The sequence below is a fragment of the Myxozyma melibiosi genome (assembly GCF_037950935.1).
Source record: "Myxozyma melibiosi strain Phaff 52-87 chromosome Unknown BZA70scaffold_6, whole genome shotgun sequence".
NCBI classification, from domain to species: Eukaryota; Fungi; Ascomycota; class Lipomycetes; order Lipomycetales; family Lipomycetaceae; genus Myxozyma; species Myxozyma melibiosi.
The window spans coordinates 112,388-136,935 of NW_027042920.1; the positions used below are offsets into that span (position 1 = coordinate 112,388).

Genomic DNA, 24,548 nt, shown 5'->3' on the forward strand with positions numbered 1-24,548 from the left:
TGTTGATGGCGCACCTTCCACAGGCACCCACCAAATCACCGGCTCTCCTCGTCTGCCTATCCGCACTTCACCACCAGAACGCGCTGTGCTGAGTTCTGAGACTGAGAATGACGGTCATCCATCGCAAACTCACGACCGCGGATCATGTTAAGGCGGCCGAGCCTGGTGTCAAGTATGTATCGGTGTTGTTGTCGCGAATTGATGGTGGTCAGGGAGGGGCAGGGAAGGTCCTGTGTATCTGTGCCCAGGATAGCACAATGACCTGTGATTTTGAGCAATGCAGTATTCTGGGTATCTTCCTCGGCTCATCGCTCTCGCTCACCCCCTCCAACTATCTCATCTCCACATCTCATCTTCACACACTAACTCTCTCTAGATTCCACTGCGACGTCTGCGCCTGCGACTGCACGCACCTAGTCCGCGTGCGCTGCGCAGTCTGCCAGGACTACGATCTCTGTGTGCCCTGCTTCGCATCCGGCGCCTCGTCCGGCACCCACAAACCCGACCACGACTACTCCATCGTCGAGCAGCATGCCTACCCGATCTTCGTCGAGGACTGGGGCGCCGACGAAGAACTCCTGCTCGTCGAGGGCGCGGAGACGCTCGGCTTGGGCAATTGGCAGGACATTGCGGATCACATCGGCGGCCGCACAAAGGAGGAAGTCGATCGCCATTACCTAGACGTCTACATCCGCTCCGAGAGCTACCCGCTCCCGGACATGAAGCGCAAGTTCTCAATCACGCCCGCCGAGTTTGCCTCGCGCAAGAAAGCAAGGCTTGAAGCGCGCCGCGCGCAGAACGCAGTCCTGCCCCCGCCGAAACAGAAACCGACCGCGTCCGTGCCGTCGTGCCACGAAGTCCAGGGATACATGCCCGGCCGACTGGAGTTCGAGACCGAGTACGAGAACGACGCCGAGCTGGCGGTTAAAGATATGGTCTTTGATCCCGACGATGGCGAAGGCGAGGTCGATCTCAAGCTGACAGTCTTGGATATCTACTACTCGCGGCTGACGTCGCGCGCGGAGCGCAAGCGCATGTTGCTCCAGCACGGGTTGCTCGAGTACCGCAAAGTGACTGCGAACGAAAAGAAGCGGACGCGGGAAGAGCGCGAGCTGCTGACCAAAGCCAAACCGTTCGCGCGCCTGATGACAAAAGAAGACTGGCAGCAGTTCAGCGACGACCTGCTCTCGGAGCTCACGATCCGCAAACGCATCGCCGAGCTGCAAGAGTATCGCCAAAACGGCATCCGCACGCTCGAAATGGCGCAAAAGTACGAGCGCGACAAGACCCAGCGCGCGATGATTGCCCGCAACTCGATCGGCCTCGGCTCCTCGCTCGGATCGGTCTCGGGCTCGCGCTACGGATCGAGCACGCCCACCGGCCGCGGCGGTCGGGATTCCTCGGTCTCGCTCGAAAACAGCGGCGGCAAGTCCTCGTTCCGCAAACCGGCCGCGAACCCGCTCGACATCTCGCACGCGGCCGATCTCGACCTGCTCTCGCCGGCCGAGCAGCAGCTGTGTAGCCAGATCCGCATCCTGCCGAAGCCGTACTTGGTCATCAAGGAGACCTTGTTTAGGGAACTTCTGCGTACCGGTGGTATTCTGAAGAAGCGCACGGCGAGAGAGTTGATCAAGATCGATGTGAATAAGACGGCGAGGATTTATGAGTTTTTCCAGAATCAGCGGTGGTTGAGCTGATGTGGTGGATGGGTTGCTTGGAGTTGGTTGTATGATATCGGGTTGTAGTTTTATGTTGTAACTAGTTTTACAGGAGTTTTATATAATGGCGTTTACCATATTCATGCATCACCTCGCATGCAGAGTTTCAGTAGATAATAAGGTGTAGGTAGCCTATATAACTAATTGCATATAAAACTACCTCCCAACAACACAACAAACTAAATGAACGAAGAAAACTGATAATGAAATAAATAAATGAAAACATTTCGCCTGTGTATTTCCGATTCAACCAAATCCCATAACTATGTGACAAAATAGATAAATAAAACTGTAAATGAACAACGTAGAAAACGAAAGAGAAAGAAAAATGCAGTTGATCAGAACGTGAGTTGAACGACGTGATATGAACTATGATTCATTCGAGTGACTATCCGATAACACTACCAGGACCGGGTCCAGAGTTACCCAACGTAGTACCCAACCGACTGTCAGAGTATGTCCATCCGCCAAACTGCCGCTGCACGCTCTCAGACAGGTAATCGTCCACCACAGAGTCCGTCGGCACCTCGTTCGTGAACTCCTTGTCAAAGTTAGACGTGTCGGTCGCGGACGCGACGCTCGGCTTGAACGGCGGCGGGTACTTCTTGCCGAGCAACTTCTTCCAGTCGATTTCCACAAAGAACTTGTGGTTCTTGATCTCGGCCGGTCCGTTGGCGCCCAGTCTTTGCTTGGGATCGCGGTTCAAAAGACCTGTTAGCAGGCTCTTGGCGTCTTTGTCCATGTCGTCGGGGAAGCGCAGCGGGTCTTGCAGGATCTTGCGGTACATCTCGTTTGTGTTTTCGTCGTAGAACGGAGGGAGGCCGGTCAGCATCTCGTACAGCAGCACGCCGAGCGTCCACCAGTCGACGGTCTTCGTGTAGCCCTGTCCGAGCAGGAGCTCGGGCGCGAGGTACTCGGGCGTGCCGCAGAAGGTGTTTGTCTTGTCGTCCTCGCGCATGTTTAGCTTGCAGAGACCGAAATCACACAAGGCAATGTGCCCGGTGTAGTCGAGCAAGATGTTTTCGGGCTTGAGGTCGCGGTAGATGACGTTGAATCCGTGCAGGCACTCGAGCGCGCAAAGAAGCTCGGCGGTGTAGAAGCGCGCGCGGTTGAGATCGAACTTGCCCTCGCGCTGGAGATGGTGGAAGAGCTCGCCACCGTTGATGAAGGCGAGCACAAAGTAAAGCTTCTCGGGGCTCTGGAACGAGAACTTGAGCGGGACGATGAACGGGTTGTCGATCTGCGCGAGCACTGTCCGCTCGGCAAGCGTGTGGTTGACTTCTGATCGCGAGACGATGTGCGCCTTGCGGATCGTCTTGAGCGCATAGATCCGGTTGGTGTCCTTCTTGCGGACCTGCATAACTTTGCCGAACGAGCCCTTGCCGACGACCTTGAGCAGATCAAAGTCGTCGATAGTCAGCGCCGCCTTCTGATTCGGCTTGTACTGCACCGTCAGATGAACTTTGCCCGTGCCCCACGACACAGCGATGCTCTCGTCGCGCTTGCCGGCGCTCGGATCGAGCTTCGGAGTGAGCTTGCACGAGCCAAGAAGGATGTCCTCCTCGAGTTTCTTGGACTCGCCGTTCGACGACGAGCTTGAGTTTGCACCGTCCTTGCTGGTGAAGAACGCGCCCGGGTTGCGGACGTAGAGAGAGACGGTGAGGGTCTCGCTCCTGCTGACGTCGAAGTTTGCGGTCTGTTCCCACTTTGGGTTTTCGATTGTGCCGGAGTGGGCGTCGAGGATCACCTGCGTCTTGTCGAATTCGAGGACGAGGTAGGGAAGAAAGTGGCGGGAGGTCGAGCTAGAGGATGAGAACGACGAGGCGGAGGATTGGCCGTGCTGGGCGTGCGTGTAGGAGGGCGGCAGGGAGAGGCCGGCGGCTTCGTGGATTGTGACGATGAGAAGGCCCGGGCGCACGGTCGAGGTGGTCGAGGGTTGTGATCTGTGGCCGGGCGAGAAAGAGGAGGAGGAAGAAGCAGCGGAGGCGGAAGCGGCGGAGTCTTTCTTTTCGGAGGGAGAGGTGTCTTCGTGCTTGCTGGAGAGGTAGAAATGATGGTGATGCTTTGACTTTGACTTTTCGGATTCCTTTTCTTTTTCTTTTTCTTCAAAGTTCTGGGGGGTGATTGTAGATGTAGAGGACGATCTAGAGGAGAGGTTCGAGAGATGGGTCTCGCGGAGTTCTAGAGAGAGGGTGGGTGGTCAGCATAGGATAGAGGGGAGGAGGGAAGGAGGGGAAGCGGGAACACCGGAGAAAGAAGCGACGCACTTTTTGTGAGTTTCCAGGACATGATTGCGGGAAGAGCAGCAGAGCGGCAAGAGGAGGATAATAAGAAGCCTGTCTCTGAGCAGAGAGGAGATAGAAGAGGTGAAGAAGAGGAAGCGGAGGAGCAGAGGAGGAGAGGAAGATGGAGAAGAGCGGATGAGGTTGGTAGAAGGAGCAGGGGCCGCTGGTGCGCCAGTCGGCGGTGGTTTGAACCGGGCTGGTTCGGTTCGGGTTTCAGTTTCAGCCGGCAGTGTCACCGTAGTGTCACACCGCCAACTATTGACGTCAGTGATGTAGATATAGACATTGTGCGATAATTAGATGATATTTTAGTTGTGGATAAAGAGATGAGTGTGTTTGTATTTATCTACAGTTTGTATAAACAGCAATGAGTGCGGTGTTGTGGGTTTTTGTGGTTAAACCAGCTCGAGGCTGTGGAGCTATGAATAGGATCAAGATCAAGTAGCTGGCTGTTGTTGTTGTTGTTGTTATCTGATGTGTTGTTTTAGTAAATATTTGTTATCTTTTGTTTTCAATGTTCTTATCAATAAACAGCAGTTTTTGGATATTCTTGAATACAACAAATATTCTATCTTCACTGCCAAATGCGGCAGGTTGGGTTGGGAATAAGAAGAAGAATAAATAAGAATAATAAATAAAAATAAATAAAAATAATAAGAAAATTAAAAAATAAACCGATTTAATCCCACTCCTCTGACGCCATCAGCTCACCAAACCTCCATCCACCCTCCTCTTCCCCAGTTCATGCCTCTCTTCCTCTCCCTCAGCGGATTCAGAATCTACCTGCCGTCCTTCTCTTTCAGACAATCCAGACTACTCCTCTCCGTCGTCGCCGCCTTTGTCATCTTCATCCTCCTCGCAGTCACCCTCCACCCCTCTACAGAGACCGACAATCACCCCGTCTGGACCACCCCTCCCCAGCTCAAACTCCCGACCGCACAGGACTCTCTCGCGGCCGGTTTCGATCCGTTGAGCAACCCAGTGATTGCTAAAGAAGTAGCTGCCTTCCGATTGCAGTACGAACAGAAAGCTGCCGGCATTGAGCTCGACGACTCGCTCATCTCTCCCGTCGAACGACAGCAGCGCGCCCTCCGCAAGCTCGCTGATAAAGTAAGGGCCGACCGAAAGAAAGCCGTTCAAGAGAAAGCTGCCAAAGAAGCCGCCCAAGCCGCTGGTAATCCCAATCCACCGCTATCCACCGATCTTCCCGAAGACCAACCTAGTTAATTCCCAATCACACTCCCCGCAGACATCTCCATCTCTGACGATCTACCCGAGACACCTACAAACATGTCGTTCTCTGCCGCCGGACTCACTCTCAAGAGTAAAGTCAAGCTTTCCTCGGGGTTTGAAATGCCCGTCCTTGGCTTCGGCGTCTACCAATCCTACGGCGAGGAGGTCATCAATTCTGTTTACCATGCTCTCAAAACCGGGTACCGACATATCGACTCTGCTACTCTTTATGAGAACGAGCGCGAAGTCGGTGTCGCTGTCAAAAAGTGGATCCATGATACCGGCGGAAAGCGCGAGGATGTCTTTTACACGACAAAAATTTGGGATACCGATCAGGGTCAGCTTATCTCATATTCCTTCCTTCCTCTTCTCTGCTAATATGTCCCGTCAGGCTACAAAAATGCAAAAAAAGCAATCAACTGGTCTCTTCGACAATGCGATCTCGGTTACATCGATCTCTATCTCATTCACTCGCCCTACCCCGGCCGCCAGCTACGCAAGGAGACCTGGCAAGCAATGGAAGAAGCCGTCCAGGAGGGTAAAATCAAATCGATCGGTGTCTCAAACTACGGCATCAAGCATCTGAAAGAGATGGAGGAGTACGCGACCATCAAGCCCGCTGTCAATCAGCTCGAGGTACATCCGTTCTTGACCCGGAAGGAACTAGTTGAGTTTTGCCAGAGCCATAATATCGTCGTCGAAGCATTCTGTCCAATCACCCGAGGCTTGAAGTTTAAGGATAGCAGGGTGCAGGCTCTTGTGCAGAAGTACAAGCGGACTCCTGCTCAAATTATGCTCAGGTGGAGTTTGGAGAGGGTGAGTAGTTTATTGCTTTCTAACGACTGGCTACAATACTGACATCTAGTTTACACAGGGCCTTGTTCCGCTTCCCAAATCTTCGAATCCCAAGCGCATCGAGGAAAACTCCCAGGTCTTTGACTTTTCTCTCGAGCCTGCCGATGTCGAGTCTCTCATGACAAAAGAGTACTTTATCGTTGATTGGGATCCAACCAACGTTGCCTAATCTCTAATTCTTTCTAATGTAATCTCACGAAATATTACTATTATTATCTTTATTGAATCCTTAATGCAGCATAACTTTTACTCTAAACCATTCTTAATCTAAGGAGTGATTCCCACCACCAATCTCCCATTCTCATTCTTCAGCACAATCCTCTTCAGCAGCTCCGCTCTCGTAACCCCTCTCGTCTCCTTATTCTGCTTCAACCGCTTCGCAAGTCCGCGCAGCTGCAGCCCCTTGTCTGATTTCTTGACCATCGTCAAAATGTAATTCTGCAGCGTTTCCTGAGCAAGTTTCGAGCCCGTGTTTGACGGAACCGCGGTGCCGTTCGCGGCCTTGACAGTCTTCTTCGGCTGCTCGGACTCATCCTCAGAATCATCCTCAGAGTCGTCGTCGTCCTCCGAGCCCGCGGCGGCGTCGGCTTTCCGCTTGTTTGACTTCTTGGGGGACGGGGTGTCGACTTGCATCTTGCTCGCTTCTTCAGCGGCGGCTTTCGCGGCAGCAGCAGCAGCGGCTTTTTCCTCCTCTGCCTTCTTTGCCTGTTCGGCCTTGGCCGCAGCTTCCTCCTCTGCCTTCTTGGCCTCCTCGGCCTTGCGCTGCTCTTCCCAGCGCTTCAATTTCTTTTGCTTCTTGGTCAGTTTGCTGTCGTCGTCGGCAGAGGCTGGGGTCTCGGTTTTTTCTTCCTTGGTCTCCTCGGTCTTGGGTTCTTCCTTGGACTCTTCCTTGGGTTCCTCCTTGGGCTCCTCGGTCTTTGCCTTCTTTTCCTTCTTCTCCTTCTTCTCCTTCTTTTCCTTCTTCTCCTTCTTTTCCTTCTTCTCAGTCTTATCCTCAACCTTCTCCTCAACCTTCTCCTCAACCTTCTCAACCTTATCCTCCTTCTTCTCCTCCACCTTCTCTACCTTCTTCGTCTCCCCATTCTTCTTAGCGTTCGGATCATTATGCTTCGGTCCCTTATACAGCGCCTTCTGATACTTCTCCGCCTCAGAGATACAGCTCGTATGGCTCTGGAAGTCAAGCCCTGCACCATCCAAAGTCAGCAATACGTACAGACAGCATCATCTAAATAACTAAAAACGCACCCTGGAAAGTAGTCTGGCAATCAAGGCAGGTGAAGTACGCGCCCCGGCACTGCTGACGATGCTTCATCAGGTTCTTCTTTGTAATAGTGTCATTGCACACCTATATAACCAAACTATCGTCAGCCTCTTCTCAATCACAGAGATAAAAATTATTTCATGCTCTTATCATGTCCGTTTATAAACAACAGACTAGGCGTCGTTCAAACCGGATCAAAGAGAGAAAACAATTCGAAATCATAAAACAAATCAGTTGAAGAACTTACCTCGCACGAAAAGCTAACCATCTTGCAAACTACCAGTCAAGAATACCTCAAATATAAAATGTATTTCTAGAAAAGAGTATAGATATCTATAATCTCTGTACTTTAGCAGTGGAGTATAAAACACAGAAATAAAGTCGCAGAAACTTTTCTAGAAAGTAGAAAAAAAGGTCAAGAGCTTAAAACTGTTTCCAAAAAAAATTTCAAGATTTGGGAGTTTTTGGGGCCCTAACCCGCTGGCCTTTCTTGATGTCTCTTAAAGTCGATAATTAGCAGGAAGATTTCAGTAACTAGAGGATTGTTGTATTGTTTGAGTGGAGAAGTTGTTATTTGTTTATTATCGGTTTGAAATATAATAGTTTTAGATTGGTGCGTTTGAGAGTGGTTATTTGGTGGTGGTGTATGCTAATCTTACGTATTGGATTCACTATTATTCAAGACAATCACTCCCTCGGCATCATCAAAGGCACAGGACCCGCCGGAACCAGCTCGATCTTCTGCACGCCGGAATACCCCTTCTTCAACTGTTCCAAAAACGTCGTCTCCTTGAACACGGTCGGGAAGTCATAGTACAGATGCATGAGCCAGTTCTGCAAGTGCGGGAACTCGTACCGGATCATCTTGATGTTGCAGCGGAAGAGGGTGAAGTACGCGGCGTCGAAGCGGATGATGGTCACGTACAACCTGATGTCGGCTTCGGTCAGGCGCGAGCCGAGGAGGAATTCGCGGCCGTCGGACAGGATTGTTTCGAGGCGCTCGAGCGAGGCGAAGAGCGGGTAGACGTTTTCGTCGTCTTCCAAAGTGTTAGCAACAATCGCAGGGAAGAGATAGAGGGTAAATAGACTCACAGGCCTCCTGCGTCTGCGCGAATCCGGTCTTGTAGACTCCATTGTTGACGGTGTTGTAAACCCACTCGTTGATCTCGTCGATTTCGGGTCGCAGATCTTCGGGGTACACGTCAATTGCAGCTTTGTCCGCCGGCAAAAGTTCGTTAAATGCAGTGTTGAGAATGCGGATGATTTCGCTCGATTCGTTGTTGACGATGCTGGATATATAATTCTGAGGTTAGAACGGCATCATCTGCGGGAAAGAAAGAGGAAACTCACGTCTCGAGTTTGCGATCCCAGAGCATGGGAACCGTGAATCGCTTGTCGTAATCCGGGTTTGCTCTAAAGTAAAACTCCCGCAAATACGTAAATCCGTAATAAGGATCTTTAGCAGGCGAATTATCAACCTCCTTGAAATACCAGCCCTTCTCTCCAAGCTCCCAATGCAACCACACCACATCGACAAACTCCTCAAGACCCTTCAGCTTCACCATTATCAGCGCGCGGTGCGCCCACGGACACGTCGCGCAGACGTAGAGCACGTAGCGGCCCTTTTCGGGCGGGAAACGTTCGTGGCCGGGCGCGATCACGTCGCGGAAGGCGGACGCCTGGCGACGGAATTTGCCGTCGGGATCGGCTTGGCCGCTGCGTTGGTCGGCTTCGATGCCTGGGCCTGTTGCGGTGGAATCGTCGGGGAGGGCAACCATGCTGAGAGTGTGAGTATTAAACACGAGCAGAGAAGAGAAGAGAGGAGTGAAGACTAGGTGATATTACAGCTCGAGGCCGCTTATTTGTAGCCCCGGCCGTCGGGATACTTGTCTTTAGCCCTGAAGCATATCTACGGCAGATCTATGTGGTTATGGCATATCACGACACGGTTTAAGGGAAATATCTCGCGATCAGAGCGTGGGGCGCGTTGATTATGGATCGCTCTGTAATCCGCTCGGATGATTAATAACAGGCTCTGCTGCGCTATCCGACTAGAAATCCGAAGAGCAGAAGGAGTAGTTGTATGGCGGTATTATTGCTGATTTCTGTATTAGCAACCATAGAGTGACGACTTGTAGATAAATCTCTTTTGGTTGGAGGTATCGAAATGACGTCTTCAGTTGTTTATAATCAGCCGGCGCAGAAGGTTCGACCTCGGCATCCACTGATGACCTCCAAACCATCTTAAAACAGCAGACATCCCAACTACATCTACAATTGCCCCTCACCGGCTCACCAGCTCCTGCTACGACCCAAATGTCCGTCGAGCCTCTCCGCAAGTTCTTCTCCGCCGCCCAATACGCCGTCGTGGGCGCGTCCACCGACACATCAAAGTACGGCAACAAAATCCTCAAATGGTACGTCGACCACAGCCTCCCCGCCACAGGCGTAAACCCGCGCGAACCCACAGTCTACGGCATCAAATCCGCGCCGTCGCTCGACGCGCTCCTCAGCCAGATCGGACCAAATGCGCAGCTCTCGGTCAGTATCGTCACGCCGCCGCGCGTCAGCGAGGAGGCGGTCAGGCAGCTGGCTGAGATCGGACAAGATAAGATTAAGGGCGTGTGGTTGCAGCCGGGCAGTTTCGACAAGTCGACGCTGGCGGCTGCGGGCAAGGATCTGAATGTTATCGCGGGGGGAAGATGTGTGTTGGTCGAAGGTGAAGCTGGATTACATGCGGTTGGGAAGCTGTAGCCGTTCTCTCCCTACTCATGATCCTCACCACCATCTACGACCACCTCCGCCCGCATCGCGATAGTAATAAATAAAACTTCTCAATCAGATGAAAAATATAGAGGAGTATTTAATACAAAAAAAAAGAAAAAAATATCGAATCTCCGGAGCGTGACTCGAACACGCGATTTTCAGATAATCGATTAACCATTACAGTCTGACGCCTTACCAGCTTGGCCATCCGGAGCTTAATAATTTAAAAAAATTGCCTGGTTCAACATAAACCCCAGGAACTTCAAGCAGGCGGCAATTTGTGTTTGCTGCTAGTAGCGGAGGTTTGGTGCGTCGTGGGATCTCTTTAGACAAGTTAATTGTAACTAATGTAATTTTAAAACTGTGACTTCATGTGAAAAGAGTGAATTAGACTAGATATGGGTAGAAAGAGAGATCAAGCTGCTGCTCAAGAAATCAACACCACAGCTGAGGGCACATACTTTAAACCTTATTCTGTATAACAAACGCGCGCAAGCAGACGCGTTCATATAAACAGAACACACAAGCCTCTGTTCTCACCCATACACCTCAGCCAGACTGCAGATCCACATGCGCGCGTTATGACCGAATTAATGGCAAGGAATGGCATGGACGGTAAAACCGTGCTTATCCGTGCGCGCGGGCGGGGGCCGGTGAAGTGTCCTGTGGGTTCGCCTGTGAGCCCGTTTATACTGGATCGGCCGCTGGAAGCGATTGATGTTGATCCGAGGAGAAGTGGGCGGACTACAGCGACCGGGGTCGGGAAGAATGGAGTGGAAAAGGATGGAAAGCTGCTGTTTTGGAAGATACTGCCGAACGAAGAGAAGTTGGTTGTGAAAACACATGCGGTGGAGTGGTTTGTCGGCGGGGTGCTCCACAGACGATTTGGATTCCAGCACGAGACCGTCACGCATGCAGTGTTTACTTATTTCGAGGACCCCGCGAGACCAGGGAAAGCACATCCGCCGGTGAACATCAAGGGGAGACTGAACATCCCGAATCCAAACAGACCAGCGCAGATGTTTCAGAAACGGGCAATCGTCATCTTCATCCACGACTTTGCACACATCTATTTCGTCTCGGGAGCGCATTATATTGCCAGTATCCCCTTCGCCGTCCGTCAAGTACTAGCAACCGACCGAGGCTTGCTTATAGAAAGAGCGGTTCCCGAACAAGATGCAAACCTGTTCCCCTCGAGCTTTCTAAATCCTGCGTCGATTCCACAGCATAATATCCCCAGTTTGCAAAACATGCCGCGGTTTTTTTCGCTATCGGATCCGTTGATGGAGTTGGGGCTTGTTACCAAGATGTCTGGGTATGGAAGCTCTTTGTCTGATGCTCAGTTTGCTGCCTCTGAACACCTTGTGTTTGTGTCTGATCGGATACAGCGGCCTCCTCAGCACGCGCTGCTCGCGGCAACATACGATCCTTCCACAAAAATGCTCAATATCTATCAATTTTCCTACGTCTCTAACGACGGCAACGCTCCCGCCCGTCGAAGGACAATGTCTCGACGGAGGTCATCTATGCTGCACTCACTCAATGAGGACATCTCAGCTGTCGACAGCTCTCTTCCTCTCGAGACGCCTGGCAATCGACGGGTTTCGGCTTCGAGACACGATACCTCGCTGCAGGTTGACCGGATGGGTGCTGCTGGACTTGAGATACCAGATGGGGTCAGCGGCGGGTCTTCGACTGCCGGGCTTTTCTTGTCGTGGTGGTACGATGTCGAGACGTTGAAGCGCGAAGTGGAGTTTTCGCTCATCGAAGCTTTTCCTTTTGATTGTGAAAGTGCAGAGCGAGGAGTTGATTACACGGATATCAAGGCATTCAACTTAGTTCATCAAGATCAGAAGAAGCAGACGCTATGCTTTTTGAACAGGGCCGAATCAGTTTTGTTTGTTCTCACGTTCTCCTTAGAGGGTCATCGTCTGCGATTTGAGAACTCGACCAAACTAAACGCTCTGGATGCTGCGCCTCTTTGCGATACAACCAATGTCTCGGCGTCTTTATATTCTAGACGGCCATCGATCTTCGTCGTTGTTCCGGATCGTACAGCAGCGATATTCGATCCCATATTGCAGCTGTGGTCTCCCCAGGTTGCCTTGCGAGGCGCAATTCTATCGGTAGATCAGATCTCGGACGCAAAGGTCTCAATCCAGATGATGAACACAGAGATCTACGAGACTGAGATCGTTCTCTACCCGCGGCCGCTATACATTCAAAAGGCAGCACAGATTATCGAGACGATGATGACGCCTGCCCAGCAGGCTGTCTTTGAGTTTTATTTCTCTGCCGCGTTGCATCGCTTGGAAGCGATCAGTGACGAAGTACCGGTACACAGCGACTGGAAAGCCTTTGTGATCTCCCTTCTCGTATTCTGGATCGGTCCCGGATCGACGCTCGAGATGCCTTCGAGCGGGACCGAGCGCACGTTTGAGAATTTCATGGAAAGACAGGTAAATGCTACTGCTTTCAACACCAGTCCGACGCCGTACAGCTCTTGGCCTAAACTAGACCCAACGTCTACTTCTGCGCAGAAATGGTTTCTGGCCGAGTATGTGAACGAGGCCGTACTCCTTGCCAACGAATTCAAGCAGCAGTACGCGCCCGACGCGTCCGCTTGCTCGCCAAACACACGTGCATATATCACAGTTGCTCTGCACCTCTTTGTCGAGGAACTCAAGCTAGATATTGTGTGCTTCGAGGCGAAAATGAAGATTTCTACGCTTATGGGGCAGTTGGTGCGGTGGTTGGGGTGGGATGATGAATGGCGGGAGGCTTATATCACGTCAGGCGTCACGTACGACGAAGGTCAGTTCTGAGCTCTCTTAAGATTAAACAAGAGCTATGTGACTAATATGTTCTCTTACAGTATGCCGCTTTCCTTCACAGAAAATCTTGTCTAGTCCACCGGGTATCTTTAGCACTATGTACGAGGTCCTGACAACGTTCAACGTGCCTCCAATGCCTACGCTCTACGACCTATATTCACAACAGGAATGGGATCCCGCAGCAAGACCTCAGCTGACAAACAAATACCTAACATCGCTACTCCCACGATCGTCGTTCGTCTCGGGCATGTTCAAGATCCTGGCCAATCCCGCCAAGGAGTCGATTTATCGCGACATCATCGAGTACATTTTCTCGTCAATCGAGATTCCCAGCCCATCACCCTCCACCAGATCCGAACGAACTCTGCTCCCAACGCACGCCACGACTACTAACCGCGGCCGTTTACTCAATGACGAGATCGAGCGGTATCCAGAATGTTTTGTGGTGCTATTCCGGGAAGCGATTTTGTGGTGCCAGGAGAATACGCCTATTGAGTGGGGTGTGGATCTGCTTGAATTTATCGGGCGGCGGGATCTGAAGAAGTTGGTGGAGACTGCGGATCAAAGCGAGCAGACTCTGAGTCAGATCACCGGGCAGCACCGACGCAATGTGAGTATTTGTCGTTGCTATTTTACTGTAGAGAAAGTTGCTGACTTCCTGATAGCGTGGACGCGAACATCCGCGAGAGATGGTACATATTGCGCAATCTATAACATTAGATACAGACTCAACAGGTCCGTGGGATGGATCACTAGAAGCCGATCACGCGCTTCTTTCTCGACTCATATTTCGAGAGGACAGACGGTTATCTGAAGTCCAGAAGATGCTGCAGACCACGCGAATGCAGTCCGAAAAGTTCGAGTACAGTCAACTGTCCTCCACTTTCAACGAAGCAGATATGCATTCTGCGCAGCAAGAGCTTGCAAGAATGGTTGGCACGCGCACGTTGGCGGTACCGGTTGGCCGGGGCGCGATTCTGTATTGTGCGAGAGTGCCGTTGATGACGGAGAAGTTCCCGATTCCAAAGATGAATTTCAACATTTTGATGAAACCTAGTATGGCGACGATCACTGTCGACAAGCACTTGCTGACGGAGGAAAATATTTCGTGGGGATTGTTTCACAACGGCGTTGCTGCGGGTTTGAGTGTTGCGAAGGATGCGAAGGAGATCACGGGATCGTGGATAGTGTACAACAAGCCGGCGGCGCTGAGTTCGCAGCATGCCGGGTTCCTGCTAGGTCTGGGACTGAACGGGCATCTGAAGAATCTAGCAGAGTGGCATATATACAACTATCTGCGTCCGAAGCATACGCACACGTCGATCGCGCTGCTGCTGGGAATGTCGGCGTCGTATCTGGGGACGATGGATCCGAAGATGACAAAGGTGCTGTCGGTGCACGTGGTTGCTTTGCTGCCTTCGGGGTCGGCGGATCTGAACATTATGAGATCGATGCAGACGGCGGGGATTATGGGCGTCGGGCTGCTGTACTACAACTCGAGGCACCGGCGAATGAGCGAGATCTTGATATCTGAGATTGACCAGCACAATGCGTCAGGAGTGTTGCGATCTGCTCACGGGAACCGGTACTCAGATAGCTCAGCTAAGCAAGCACAGAGCAATATGCAGAACGGCAGTGCGACGGATGGATCAGACATCTCAAAGGATGAAGGCTATCTGCTTGCGGTAGGGTTTGCACTGGGCTTGATCAACATCGGAGCCGGAGCGGAAGGAAGCGAGATTGGCAGTCTGACGGACTTGCATCTGATGGAACGGTTACTGGCGATCAGTACGGGGACTACCGGGAGCAATGGCGGAGGCGTGAACGGGTCGTATGTTGGAGGGGGTGGCGTTGCAAGCCGGGCGTCTACGCAGAAGCATCATCTGCTTGATCGATGCGCGTCTGGGAGTATCATGGCTCTGCTGCTGATATATCTCAAGACGGAGAACGAGGGAGTGGCGCAGAAGATTGACGTTCCAGAGACAGAGATGCTGTTTGAGTATGTTCGGCCGGATTTGCTGCTGCTCCGGACGCTTGCGAGCCGGCTTATAATGTGGAGCACGATCGGTAAGGACATGGAGTGGATCATGACGAGCATTCGACCATTCCTGCGGACGCGTGCGAATCTACAGGATATCGTCGATCTTGACAGTGATGATCTGCCGCTGCTGAATATAGTCTGCGGGTTATGCTTTGCAATGGGCGTAAGATACGCGGGGTCGGTTGATGCGCAGGTCAAGCAGACGCTGATTTATTACTTGGATCACTTCATGCGGCTGTGCTCGCTGCCGGCGAATACGCACGACCAGCGGATGACGAAAGCAACTGCTCGGACATGTCAGAGCGTGCTGGTGCTCGCGGTGTCGGTGGTGATGTCTGGGACGGGGGATATTGATGTGATGCGGCGGATACGGAAGCTGCATGGAACGGTTGACGCGTTTGTGAGTTATGGATCCCATCTGGCGAACCATCTTGCGCTTGGCATCTTGCTGCTTGGAGGAGGGGAGTATTCTATTGATACCGGAGGTACGAGGAGCAGCAGGCCGGCAGCTGAGACTGATGGGTCTCCAGAGCCAGCCAGTGACGAGAAGCGAGCGGATGGGGATGATATGGGGTATCTTGCTACGGCGGGACTGATTATTGCGCTATACCCGCAATTTCCCAATGACGTGCTAGACAACCAGGTGCATTTACAAGCATTCCGTCATTTCTGGACGTTTGCGTGTCAACGGCGGTGTCTTGTTGTTCGGGATATTGAGACGTTGAGCCCGGTGGTGATGCCAATTACAGTCAGTTGCAAGAAAGACAGAGACTCTGAGGAGTTAGTGCAGAGACAACTTACGGCGCCTTGCTTACTGCCTCCGCTGGACACGATAGCGTGGCTGAAGACGACGTCGCCTGAGCACTGGCCAGTGACGCTAGACTTACAAACCAACGAAGCGCACAGAAAGGCCCTCTCTCAGAGCTTGACGATATACACCGAGGACCGCAAGAGCGGGCAAGTACGCCGGCGCAAGGACGGCGCGGTTCCGTTTGGCGACGTGCTGCGCGGGCTCGGGCCACCGCTGCTGGGAGAGATGGCGGCGGGGACGGGAGTGCCGGCGCGAGGATGGAGTGAGGAGGAGAAAGTGCGGGCGTACGCGGAGACGCTGCAGCGGGGATGGAGCGGGCTTGCGCCGGCAGTGGAGGGGTCGAGCGCGGTCATGAAGTTGCTCGAGGTGGGACTGCATAGTGAGATGGATCAGGCTGAGAAAGCTTTGATAGTTCCCCCTGGAGGTGAGATTTGTTTATCCTGTTTTGATATTTTTTTTTAATCTGCGTTACTTGTTGCAGACTGCTAACTTCGAGATAGTGCACACGCGACGGCCTCAGATTGAGTCTACGAGCGCCGACATAGCGGGGATGCTAGCAGGATTCATAGAAAGCCCCACATCGGTGGACGACCTCTGGAATGTTAAAGTGGCAGTCGCGGGTTTCCCCAGATGGGCAGAGTCAGCGGGTGCGCTGGAGGCTGTCTCGACAGACTCGACCACTATCAAGACTACGGAAGCAGGACGGCCGCTGGTATTCGTGCCGCGCGAGACGGTCGAGAGATTGAAGGTCGGTATATGGCGAATGCGGCAGATGGCTGCGGACCAGAATTGATCATATTGCGGATGTATATATATCATTATCAGGGAAGAATAATAAACTGTTTTATTGCTATCGGTTTACGTTGTTCCTGACCTGGCTGGCGCGACGCCGGCCGAGCGTAGGCAGGCGTGCGGCTCAGGAAGCGGAAGGGCCGAGATGAGGTGAAAAGTCAAAGTTGGTTTCCTTATCTCGGTGTCGCTGCGATCAACATGAAAGAGCACGGCTTTTGCCAGATATATCTGCGATTGAAGTAGTAAAAGAAGGCGTGGAAGCAGGAACATTGTTACAGAACCAGGAACAGCGAACTCGACCGCCACCGAACGCCATCCAGCAGCGAGCGGGAGGCAGACGATGATCTGCAAAGTCATCGTCGGCCATGTCCGACGATTCGGACGATTGCGACGAGTGCGGCTCAGGCGAAGCCCGCGACAGTAAACACAGAGGACGAGGCAGAGATTGGAGAAGCCACCGCAGACCAACCGACCCCGGACTTCCGAGATATGGAAAGCAAAATTTTGCTGTGGACTTTGGCTCGGATTGGGATTCGGCCTGGTCGACGACCCCTGAACAGAGGGTTCGGGGGCAGCAGAAGGAAGACTGACGGCTCGGCTGAGCCCGTAGTAAACATATCCCAACTCTGCTCTGTCTGGGAGGTTAGGTCCCCTCGACGTCCGTTTGGCCCGCAGACGCGTGCAATTCGGATCGAGTAGATGATTGCCGTAGTCAGGAGTGCATTAACTGCAATCTCAAGCGCGCTGCTCGAGGGGGAAGGCAGCGCGGCCGGGCTGGGGGAAGTCGAGGAAGATGACGTCGCTTGTGGCCGGGCTTCGCAGTCGCCCGGCGCAGTGGACGAGCAAAGGTTTTTTCGTTTACACTGCGGGCGGCATTCTCGCTGCGAATACTTATCGATAGAGGTCCCTCCTGTCTCTTGTCTTCTCTTCTTCTTCTCCTCTATCTCTCGTCTCTCGGTCTTCGACACCGCATCACCACCTCCGCCCTCCGCACGCGTTCTCTGTAGGGCAAATCAAGTCATCAGTCCCCGACTTGCTCTCTCTCGCTTCGATCGTCCCCTTCGCCGACGATCCTCAACGCTGTTCTGCAGATCTCGCTACTCAATTATATTCCTCTGGCACGAGACCGTTGCCATAGCTTCTATATATAACGCAAATTCATAAAGATGGTCAACTTCTACCAGACCTTTCCTCGCAAAGGAAAGAACAACCCCGTGATGCGCCGCCACTCCTCCTCCAGCGCCATGCGTCCTCTGCTCGTGGTCTCCTCCGCCTCGGCAGACGAGGACACCGTCTACGACGACGACGACACAGTGCCTATGTCGCGCTCCCGCACAAGTACGAGCATATACGATGCGCCGTACTGGAAGTTCCTCGACGACGAGACCGAGGAACTGCGACGGTTCAGAACTACTTCTACTTATGCCACTTACAACAACTTCTTGTTCGAACAGGCTGGCGAGTCGGCTGAATACCTTCCCGATGTTGGATACAGACGTAAGTATTTCTCTCGCTACAATCAACATCGACGTTATGGAATTGTCTATAGAGATCATATGCTGACTTGTGTTTAGCATGGCTTGCTGCTCTCGGTGGATTCAGCGCGCAGTTCTGCTCGTTCGGCTACATGAACGTCATTGGCGTGTTCCAGACCTACTATGAAAACAACCAGCTCGCCGACCTCTCCCCTTCGACCATTTCCTGGATCGGATCTATCCAGACCTTCATCCTCGCTCTTGGCGGTCTCTTCGCCGGCCGTATGTGTGATATGTACGGTCCGCGATGGCTGACCATCCCCGGATGCATCTTCCTGACCGTCGGTGTTTCGACCACTGCGGTGTGCACGGAGTACTACCAGTTCATCTTGGCCCAGGGTGTTTGCTCTGCGTTTGGCGCCTCGCTTCTGTTTTACGCTACCACGGCCGCAATCACGGGATGGTTCAGCGTCCACCGTGGTCTTGCCTTTGGAGTTGCTGCCTCTGGTGCTTCGTTCGGTGGTATCGCTCTTCCGTTCCTGTTCGACAGCGTAGTCAGAGCGTACTCTTTCAAGGCCGCAGTCTTTTGCGTCGGCGCGCTCTTGTTTTTCTTTGCTGCCATCGCCGCCATCGTCACCACTTCGCGCATTCCTCCTTCCGGCCACGAGCCTTACCAGTTTGTGCACTTTTACCTCAAGCCGTACCTCGACCCTGTCTTTGCTCTCGTCACTCTCTCGCTCTCGCTCACTTACCTCGGCTTGTTTGTTCCGTTTGCGTTCATTGCCTCGCACGCGTTGTCGAACGGAATCACACAGTCATCTGCTTTCCACCTCGTCGCATACCTCAACGCCGGATCGTTCGCCGGCCGTCTCTTCAGCGGCATGGCCTCGGACAAGATCGGAAAGTTTTCCGTCTTCTTCCTCGTCACCTTGATGTCTGGCCTCGTCGTCCTTCCCTTCTGGTACGTCGTCAACGAGGAAGCCTGGATCGTCGTCGTCGCCGTCTTCTACGGCTTCGCCTCTGGCGGTGTGCTTGCGATGTACCCCGCGCTTGTCGCGCAGATCAGTCCTGTCAAGGAAATCGGCACCAGACTTGGCTCGTTGAGTGCTGCGATCGCGTTCGGCGCTCTCGCGTCGCTGCCTATCGCTGGCGCGCTCGTTAGTAACAATAATGGCAAACCGGACTTTTCAGCTATGCAGCTTTACGCGGGAATCGTCATGATTGCTGGTGCTGGTATGGCTATGATTGCGAAGGCCAGAGGTACTCGTGGTAATTTGTTTGCCAAGGAGTAGTCTTTGTTCTATATCTTTCTATCTTCTCTTCTACGATCGCGAGCTATTTCGGCTCGTTCATTTTCACCTTTTTCTATTCTTTTCACTACTTTTTCTTCAATTCGCATCTGGGAGTTCTCGGTTTATTTATGATTTATATAAATGATGGTATGGCTTAATCAGTTTATATGATCTTTTTGTTTTGGGAAGTTCATGATTCATGGGTTTATTTGCAGTTTCATCGTTTTATGACATGAAAAGCCATTTCTTTTTCTATTTTTTATTCTTTTTTGTTTATGCTTTTTTCAATATTCTCCTAGTTGCAATCAATATATAGAAGTGCTCGATGTGTTGTTTTAGTAGATAGAATACAAGGCCGACTTGGTCAGCATCTATGCTTAAAGACCCTGAACTGAAGACCATTGTAGCACCGCACCAGTACATAAGCATATATCATAGCTAGGCCTCGGCTCTACACGCCCAGCACAAACTGATATCTATTTTAATCGTACGCAATTCTCATGTGCAATGACGATCAAATCACAGGTATTTTCTAATCTGCTGTGGGGTACAAGAAGGTGAAGGAGCGCAGGGCGAACAGTGCGCCGGAGGAGAGGAGGGTCGCCCGATTAGGAAGGAGGCAGGGCGCCGGAGCTGGGGTTGGCCCAGAGCGGCCGCTGTTGGCTGCGAGAAAAGCTGAGAGTTGTGTAGATTATCTGAAGAAAGACAATAATACTCTTATAACTTGAATATCTGTTGATTGTGAAGAATACAAATACAAAATCCTCTCTGTTTGCTTCAAATACAGAAAAAAGACTTTTAATTGAATAAGACGAAAGCCTCGAAAGCCTAAGGAAAGCCGCCGGCGACCGCCACCGCGCCGCAGGGATCCTCATCCTCAGCCCTGCCTGACGTCAGCCACCGCCAATCTTTATCGATCATCGTTGATGTGCAGCGATCATCGGCTTATTTTGCGGTGGAGGTGGTGCTGGGCGTGGGTGGTAGATGGAGATTTGATAGGAAATAATGGCTGTAGAAGTGCTGTCTCATAGATGGAGATTCTGATTTTTATTTCACTGCTGCTCTGCTACTGTCGTCGCTGGAGATCAGTTCTGGATGCTGTCCAGGTCCCCAAAAGGTGCCTCGACCCCTACAGTTTCCTGCATCCTGCGCTTGAACCACATGTTCCAGCCCTACGCGTCTGTTTCACCGGAACTCCCGTCTAGCAACCTGGCTCGCGCACGCTCAAACGTCATCAAACTCACTCGCTTGTCTCGAATCTTCCTAGTTTTCCTGGCTATCGATAGCCCGCTGGCTTAGCGTCATGTGCCCGACGGTCGTCGCTATACTTGAGCCGTGCAGCCCATAGCTCAGGACACTCCATCGGGCCTGCGGTAGGGTTGGTGATATTACGCGTCCTCTGCCGCGCGTATGCAAGCCCAGTCTTGGTTATATATGTTCTGTTTGATCCTGCCCTGCCTTCACACTCTACTCATTACTCCTGCACCTCATCGGCCCGCATGTCTGCCGCTGATCATCTCCCTGTCGCAATGCCTGCTCCCGCCATGATCCTCTCGCGACCGTCCTCTCTCCGCTCGGCGGACTACCAAACCTCGCCCGTTCCGTCCTACCAGTCTGATACCACCGTTCTCGCGCCGTCGATGTTCAGCCTCGACCCTGAGAAGCAGGAAGGACGCGAGCTCGACACTATCTCGACCACCTACGAGACATTTTCCGTCGATCGGCCTGCACCTGCTGCGATTCCGCCCCCGGAGGTTGGCATCAAACGTATGCTAGCTGCTTTCTAAATCGTATATCCAACCTACTAACACTCGATTTAGCCTGGTTGGCTGTGCTCGGAGGTTTCTGCGCTCAATTCTGCTCGTTTGGCATGATGAGCATGATTGGAATTTTCATTGCCTACTATAGAGTCCACCAACTCGAGCATCTCTCTACCTCCGCCATCTCCTGGATCGGCTCCATTCAGTCCGGCGTCTTTGCTTTCTCCGGTCTTTTCTGCGGCCGCATCGTCGACATGTACGGACCTCACTACGTCACAATTCCCGGTCTGTTCTTCATCGTGATTGGTATGATTGGAACCGCGTTCTCGACTCATTATTACCAGTTCATAGTCGCTCAGGGACTCTCGTGCGCGATCGGAGCCGCGGGACTGTTTTACGGTACTACCTCTGCAATCACCTCCTGGTTCACCACCCGTCGCGGCCTGGCGTTTGGAATCGCGGCGTCGGGTGCGGGCGTGGGCGGTATTGGCATCCCGTTCCTGCTGCAGTACATGTTTTACGACTATGGCTCGTTCAAAGCCGGCGCGTGCACGCTCGCAGGAGTGTTTTGCTTCATGGGCCTCGTGACTGTCTGCGTTACCACCAGCCGCGTGCGTCCTACCGGACGACAGCCGTACCGGTTCGTGCGGTTTTACGTTCGGCCGTTCCGAGATCCGATCTTTGCCTTGTTCACGCTCGCGATGGCGCTGATTTATCTGGGAATCTTTGTCCCGAACGCGTATTTCTCTACCACCGCGCTACACTACGGAATGACCACCGCGCACGCCTCCTACCTCCTCTCGTTCTTCAACGCCGGCTCGCTCGTCGGCCGCATCGTCGGCGGCTATCTCTTCGACAGATTCAGCAAGTTCCTCGTCTATTTCTGCTACGTTCTCATGGGCGGCCTCACCCTCCTTCCCGGCTGGTACCTCGCCACCGACGAGACGCGTACGATCGTCGTCTCGGTCTGCTACGGCTTCGCCAGCGGCGGCATGCTCGCCCTTTTCTCGGCCGTGATTGCCCAGATCTCGCCCGTGACCGAGATCGGCACGCGCGTGGGCGCATGCAACGGCGCGCTCTCGATCTCGGCCCTCGTCTCGCTTCCGATCTCGGGCGCGATCGTGGGCATGGACGCTAACTACCATGGCATGCAGGCGTTTGCGGGGTCGACGATTTTGGCGGGGAGCGCGGTGTGTTTGGTGCTCAAGTTTATGGTTGATGGCAAGCGCATCCGGGCTTCGTAAGCTCTCAACGCGGGAAAATTGTTTTTTCTGTCCGTGGGTTGTATTTATGATCCTGCGGGTCCTTTTTTCTTGAGCCAGACCCTGGATAATGGCACCGCACATCTTTGGGTCTGCGCTCTCTGTGATTACGCGTGATGCTACAATCACTAATCCGTCGGCGTGCGCAAAGACACTGTGAATCGTTTGTTTTCGCGTCTTGGGGATATTGCTAGCGACCAGATAGCTGATACATTGAAGTGGTGCTTGCTTTTTTGGTTTAGAGAAGGTTGTCTGTGTCTGCTGTTTCCCGTCTGCCGTCGATGTTTGTGTTGCAGTTGCTGAGCTGGAGAGCTAGTGCCTGTGATTTCTGTGTGAGATTTATTTTCGTTGCAAGGAGGTGTGGTGAGTGAGTGGGCAGTGGAGTTGATTGAGGAGGGAGAGTCGAATAAAATACTTAAAACCCAATTGCTCTGTCAGATTAGTAGATACGTATAAAATCAGCTACTCGGTAGATACTCACGATAACGACAGTGGTAGAAATCAAGGTGGAAGGCATCGGGTAAGGGTATTCTCGAGGTATTCAGAGGATGAACAAAAGACAACTCGGTTCAAGCCCAGGTGCAATGGAGATATCTCTGCACCTGCCGATATGTACAGCCTGCGGGGTGCAGTACGAGAGCTCGACGGCTCCCGAGACATGTTTGATATGCGATGACCCGCGGCAGTACGTTCCCGCGACCGGCCAAGCGTGGACGACGCTGGGCGCGATGCAAGTCTCGACGGCGGGGTACCGCAACGAAATCAAGCTGGTGGACCCCGAGGAAGAACTCGAGCTGTATTCGGTGTGCACGGTGCCGAAGTTTGGGATGGACCAGCGCGCGCTGCTGATGGTGCGGGACGGGGGGAAGAGGAATGTGTTGTGGGACTGCGTGTCGTTTCTGGACGCGGAGACGGTCGAGAGGATTACTCGGCTCGGCGGGATTTCGATGATTGTGCTTTCGCACCCGCATTTCTACGCGACGCATGTGGACTGGGCGAGGACGTTCAAGTGCGAGGTGTATCTGAGCTCGATGGATACGGATTTCCTGATGCGGCCGAACGCGAACGACGTGCAGCGGTTTATCAACGAGGATATTTTCACGGTCGAGGGAGACGACGAGCTGTCTGTCGTCAGGGTGGACGGGCATTTCCCGGGTAGTATGGTGTGCGGATGGAAGGGAAGGCATTTACTTGTCTCGGACTCGATATCGGTCGCGCTGAGTGGAGTCGGTAGACGGCCGAGGAGGGCAGGGACTACGAGTTTTAATTTCATGTGGAGTCATTGTAATATGGTGAGCCCCCTCTTCTTCTTTTTTCATGCTGTGAGCTACTGACAGAGAATATGCACGGCAGATCCCCCTCGACGCCTCGGCGATATACTACATCTGGGTGGCGATCAGGGACATGAAATTCGATGCCGTGCACGGGCATCGTGATGGATTGACGGTGAAGCCGAACGCGAAGGAGCGGGTGCTGGAGAGTATGAAGATTGTGTTGGAGAAAATGGGGTGCTGCGACGAGTTGGTCTTTGATTTCGAGGCTGAGGAGGAGTATTTGTATTTTGAAGTGTAGATGCTGTGTATTTTTATTATTTTTGTTTTGTATTATTTCTGTTATTTGTCGATAGATTTGTTGTAAAGAGTTCTGGTTCTAAGTTATAACTACAGGGTTGAGTGGATGACTATAGGTGACGTCATCGACCTCCGGCCCTATGGCGGCTGGCCGGGTCAAAATCTGGCACAGACGCGTCTTCGAATTCGACGCGTCCCTGAGCAGCAAAATGACCTCTCTCTTGCCCCCCGAGGCCGCACACGATTCACTAGAAGACGCTCAGGAGTCACTGAATGAATGGGCAGCGCCTTACAGCTGGTCCTTTATCAAGCTTTGATCGCATCGGCATAAGGGCCCTTCGAAGAGGCTTACAGTGACCTTTGCTTGCGACTGCGCAGGCCCCCAACCAGTCGTAAAGGAGAGGTCGCTGCGAAAGGCGTCGAGTAAGAAGACCAATTGTCAATACTCAGTCCTAGTTGCAGAAACCCCCACCGGAGAATGGTGCGTCTCTCACCGGCGTGATCCAATATATGCTGAGCATAACCACGCTGTCTGCAATACCTCTGTTCCTCAAGGTTTCCACTGCGATCCCACACCCGAAGACCTTGCTTT

General features: G+C 52.6%; 10 protein-coding genes and 1 non-coding gene across 11 annotated transcripts; 7 read left to right on the forward strand and 4 right to left on the reverse strand.

The window, feature by feature from the left end:
- Nucleotides 1–37: 37 nt before the first annotated feature.
- Nucleotides 38–1,798, forward strand: BZA70DRAFT_278746 (uncharacterized protein). Its single transcript, XM_064912648.1, has 2 exons — nt 38–172; nt 377–1,798. Exons 1-2 carry the CDS (start codon nt 108–110, stop codon nt 1,695–1,697), a joined length of 1,386 nt encoding a protein of 461 aa, XP_064767989.1. The 5' UTR covers nt 38–107; the 3' UTR covers nt 1,698–1,798.
- BZA70DRAFT_278748 (kinase-like domain-containing protein) lies at nt 1,799–4,277 on the reverse strand. The gene is made up of 2 exons (XM_064912649.1): nt 3,986–4,277; nt 1,799–3,899 (listed from the first exon to the last, which is right to left on the reverse strand). The coding sequence occupies exons 1-2, from the start codon at nt 4,005–4,007 to the stop codon at nt 2,107–2,109; spliced, it is 1,815 nt and encodes a 604-aa protein (XP_064767990.1). The 5' UTR covers nt 4,008–4,277; the 3' UTR covers nt 1,799–2,106.
- A 401-nt stretch (nt 4,278–4,678) lies between these two features.
- On the forward strand, nt 4,679–6,290 carry BZA70DRAFT_278750 (NADP-dependent oxidoreductase domain-containing protein). Its single transcript, XM_064912650.1, has 4 exons — nt 4,679–5,177; nt 5,253–5,573; nt 5,628–6,052; nt 6,111–6,290. Exons 1-4 carry the CDS (start codon nt 4,748–4,750, stop codon nt 6,258–6,260), a joined length of 1,326 nt encoding a protein of 441 aa, XP_064767991.1. The 5' UTR covers nt 4,679–4,747; the 3' UTR covers nt 6,261–6,290.
- Nucleotides 6,091–7,439, reverse strand: BZA70DRAFT_167169 (uncharacterized protein). Its single transcript, XM_064909841.1, has 2 exons — nt 7,337–7,439; nt 6,091–7,275 (listed from the first exon to the last, which is right to left on the reverse strand). The coding sequence occupies exons 1-2, from the start codon at nt 7,401–7,403 to the stop codon at nt 6,359–6,361; spliced, it is 984 nt and encodes a 327-aa protein (XP_064767992.1). The 5' UTR covers nt 7,404–7,439; the 3' UTR covers nt 6,091–6,358.
- A 466-nt stretch (nt 7,440–7,905) lies between these two features.
- Nucleotides 7,906–9,232, reverse strand: BZA70DRAFT_278756 (glutathione S-transferase). The gene is made up of 3 exons (XM_064912651.1): nt 8,703–9,232; nt 8,445–8,641; nt 7,906–8,389 (listed from the first exon to the last, which is right to left on the reverse strand). The coding sequence occupies exons 1-3, from the start codon at nt 9,128–9,130 to the stop codon at nt 8,040–8,042; spliced, it is 975 nt and encodes a 324-aa protein (XP_064767993.1). The 5' UTR covers nt 9,131–9,232; the 3' UTR covers nt 7,906–8,039.
- Nucleotides 9,233–9,405: 173 nt separating this feature from the next.
- Nucleotides 9,406–10,321, forward strand: BZA70DRAFT_278759 (CoA-binding protein). Its single transcript, XM_064912652.1, has one exon. The coding sequence runs from the start codon at nt 9,669–9,671 to the stop codon at nt 10,104–10,106; it is 438 nt and encodes a 145-aa protein (XP_064767994.1). The 5' UTR covers nt 9,406–9,668; the 3' UTR covers nt 10,107–10,321.
- Nucleotides 10,247–10,332, reverse strand: BZA70DRAFT_t51. The gene has a single exon. It is a non-coding gene; the product is annotated as a tRNA-Tyr (tRNA).
- A 153-nt stretch (nt 10,333–10,485) lies between these two features.
- Nucleotides 10,486–16,635, forward strand: BZA70DRAFT_278761 (uncharacterized protein). The gene is made up of 3 exons (XM_064912653.1): nt 10,486–12,932; nt 12,994–13,562; nt 13,618–16,635. Exons 1-3 carry the CDS (start codon nt 10,700–10,702, stop codon nt 16,264–16,266), a joined length of 5,451 nt encoding a protein of 1,816 aa, XP_064767995.1. The 5' UTR covers nt 10,486–10,699; the 3' UTR covers nt 16,267–16,635.
- A 1,178-nt stretch (nt 16,636–17,813) lies between these two features.
- On the forward strand, nt 17,814–19,363 carry BZA70DRAFT_267516 (major facilitator superfamily domain-containing protein; the record flags this gene model as incomplete). The annotated part of the gene is made up of 2 exons (XM_064911108.1): nt 17,814–18,093; nt 18,171–19,363. The coding sequence occupies 2 exons, from the start codon at nt 17,814–17,816 to the stop codon at nt 19,361–19,363; spliced, it is 1,473 nt and encodes a 490-aa protein (XP_064767996.1).
- Nucleotides 19,364–20,892: 1,529 nt separating this feature from the next.
- BZA70DRAFT_289615 (major facilitator superfamily domain-containing protein) lies at nt 20,893–22,367 on the forward strand (the record flags this gene model as incomplete). The annotated part of the gene is made up of 2 exons (XM_064914128.1): nt 20,893–21,130; nt 21,184–22,367. 2 exons carry the CDS (start codon nt 20,893–20,895, stop codon nt 22,365–22,367), a joined length of 1,422 nt encoding a protein of 473 aa, XP_064767997.1.
- A 602-nt stretch (nt 22,368–22,969) lies between these two features.
- BZA70DRAFT_289616 (putative metallo-beta-lactamase domain protein) lies at nt 22,970–23,957 on the forward strand (the record flags this gene model as incomplete). Its single annotated transcript, XM_064914129.1, has 2 exons — nt 22,970–23,677; nt 23,739–23,957. The coding sequence occupies 2 exons, from the start codon at nt 22,970–22,972 to the stop codon at nt 23,955–23,957; spliced, it is 927 nt and encodes a 308-aa protein (XP_064767998.1).
- Between the last annotated feature and the right edge of the window lie 591 nt (nt 23,958–24,548).

Excerpts from the sequence above, each read along its gene's own strand:
- BZA70DRAFT_278746 (XM_064912648.1), top strand. The coding sequence starts at position 108 with ATGACGGTCATCCATCGCAAACTCACGACCGCGGATCATGTTAAGGCG. Across the intron at positions 173-376 it reads GCGGCCGAGCCTGGTGTCAA|ATTCCACTGCGACGTCTGCG; the intron begins GTATGTATCGGT and ends AACTCTCTCTAG.
- BZA70DRAFT_278748 (XM_064912649.1), bottom strand. The coding sequence starts at position 4,007 with ATGTCCTGGAAACTCACAAAAA. Across the intron at positions 3,900-3,985 it reads GTCCTGGAAACTCACAAAAA|AACTCCGCGAGACCCATCTC; the intron begins GTGCGTCGCTTC and ends CCCTCTCTCTAG.
- BZA70DRAFT_167169 (XM_064909841.1), bottom strand. The coding sequence starts at position 7,403 with ATGAAGCATCGTCAGCAGTGCCGGGGCGCGTACTTCACCTGCCTTGAT. Across the intron at positions 7,276-7,336 it reads TTGCCAGACTACTTTCCAGG|GGCTTGACTTCCAGAGCCAT; the intron begins GTGCGTTTTTAG and ends TGGATGGTGCAG.
- BZA70DRAFT_278750 (XM_064912650.1), top strand. The coding sequence starts at position 4,748 with ATGCCTCTCTTCCTCTCCCTCAGCGGATTCAGAATCTACCTGCCGTCC. Across the intron at positions 5,178-5,252 it reads AGAAGCCGCCCAAGCCGCTG|ACATCTCCATCTCTGACGAT; the intron begins GTAATCCCAATC and ends CACTCCCCGCAG. Across the intron at positions 5,574-5,627 it reads AATTTGGGATACCGATCAGG|GCTACAAAAATGCAAAAAAA; the intron begins GTCAGCTTATCT and ends ATGTCCCGTCAG.
- BZA70DRAFT_278759 (XM_064912652.1), top strand. The coding sequence starts at position 9,669 with ATGTCCGTCGAGCCTCTCCGCAAGTTCTTCTCCGCCGCCCAATACGCC.
- BZA70DRAFT_278756 (XM_064912651.1), bottom strand. The coding sequence starts at position 9,130 with ATGGTTGCCCTCCCCGACGATTCCACCGCAACAGGCCCAGGCATCGAA. Across the intron at positions 8,642-8,702 it reads TGGGATCGCAAACTCGAGAC|CATCGTCAACAACGAATCGA; the intron begins GTGAGTTTCCTC and ends TTATATATCCAG. Across the intron at positions 8,390-8,444 it reads CGCGCAGACGCAGGAGGCCT|ACGACGAAAACGTCTACCCG; the intron begins GTGAGTCTATTT and ends ACACTTTGGAAG.
- BZA70DRAFT_278761 (XM_064912653.1), top strand. The coding sequence starts at position 10,700 with ATGACCGAATTAATGGCAAGGAATGGCATGGACGGTAAAACCGTGCTT. Across the intron at positions 12,933-12,993 it reads AGGCGTCACGTACGACGAAG|TATGCCGCTTTCCTTCACAG; the intron begins GTCAGTTCTGAG and ends GTTCTCTTACAG. Across the intron at positions 13,563-13,617 it reads CCGGGCAGCACCGACGCAAT|CGTGGACGCGAACATCCGCG; the intron begins GTGAGTATTTGT and ends ACTTCCTGATAG.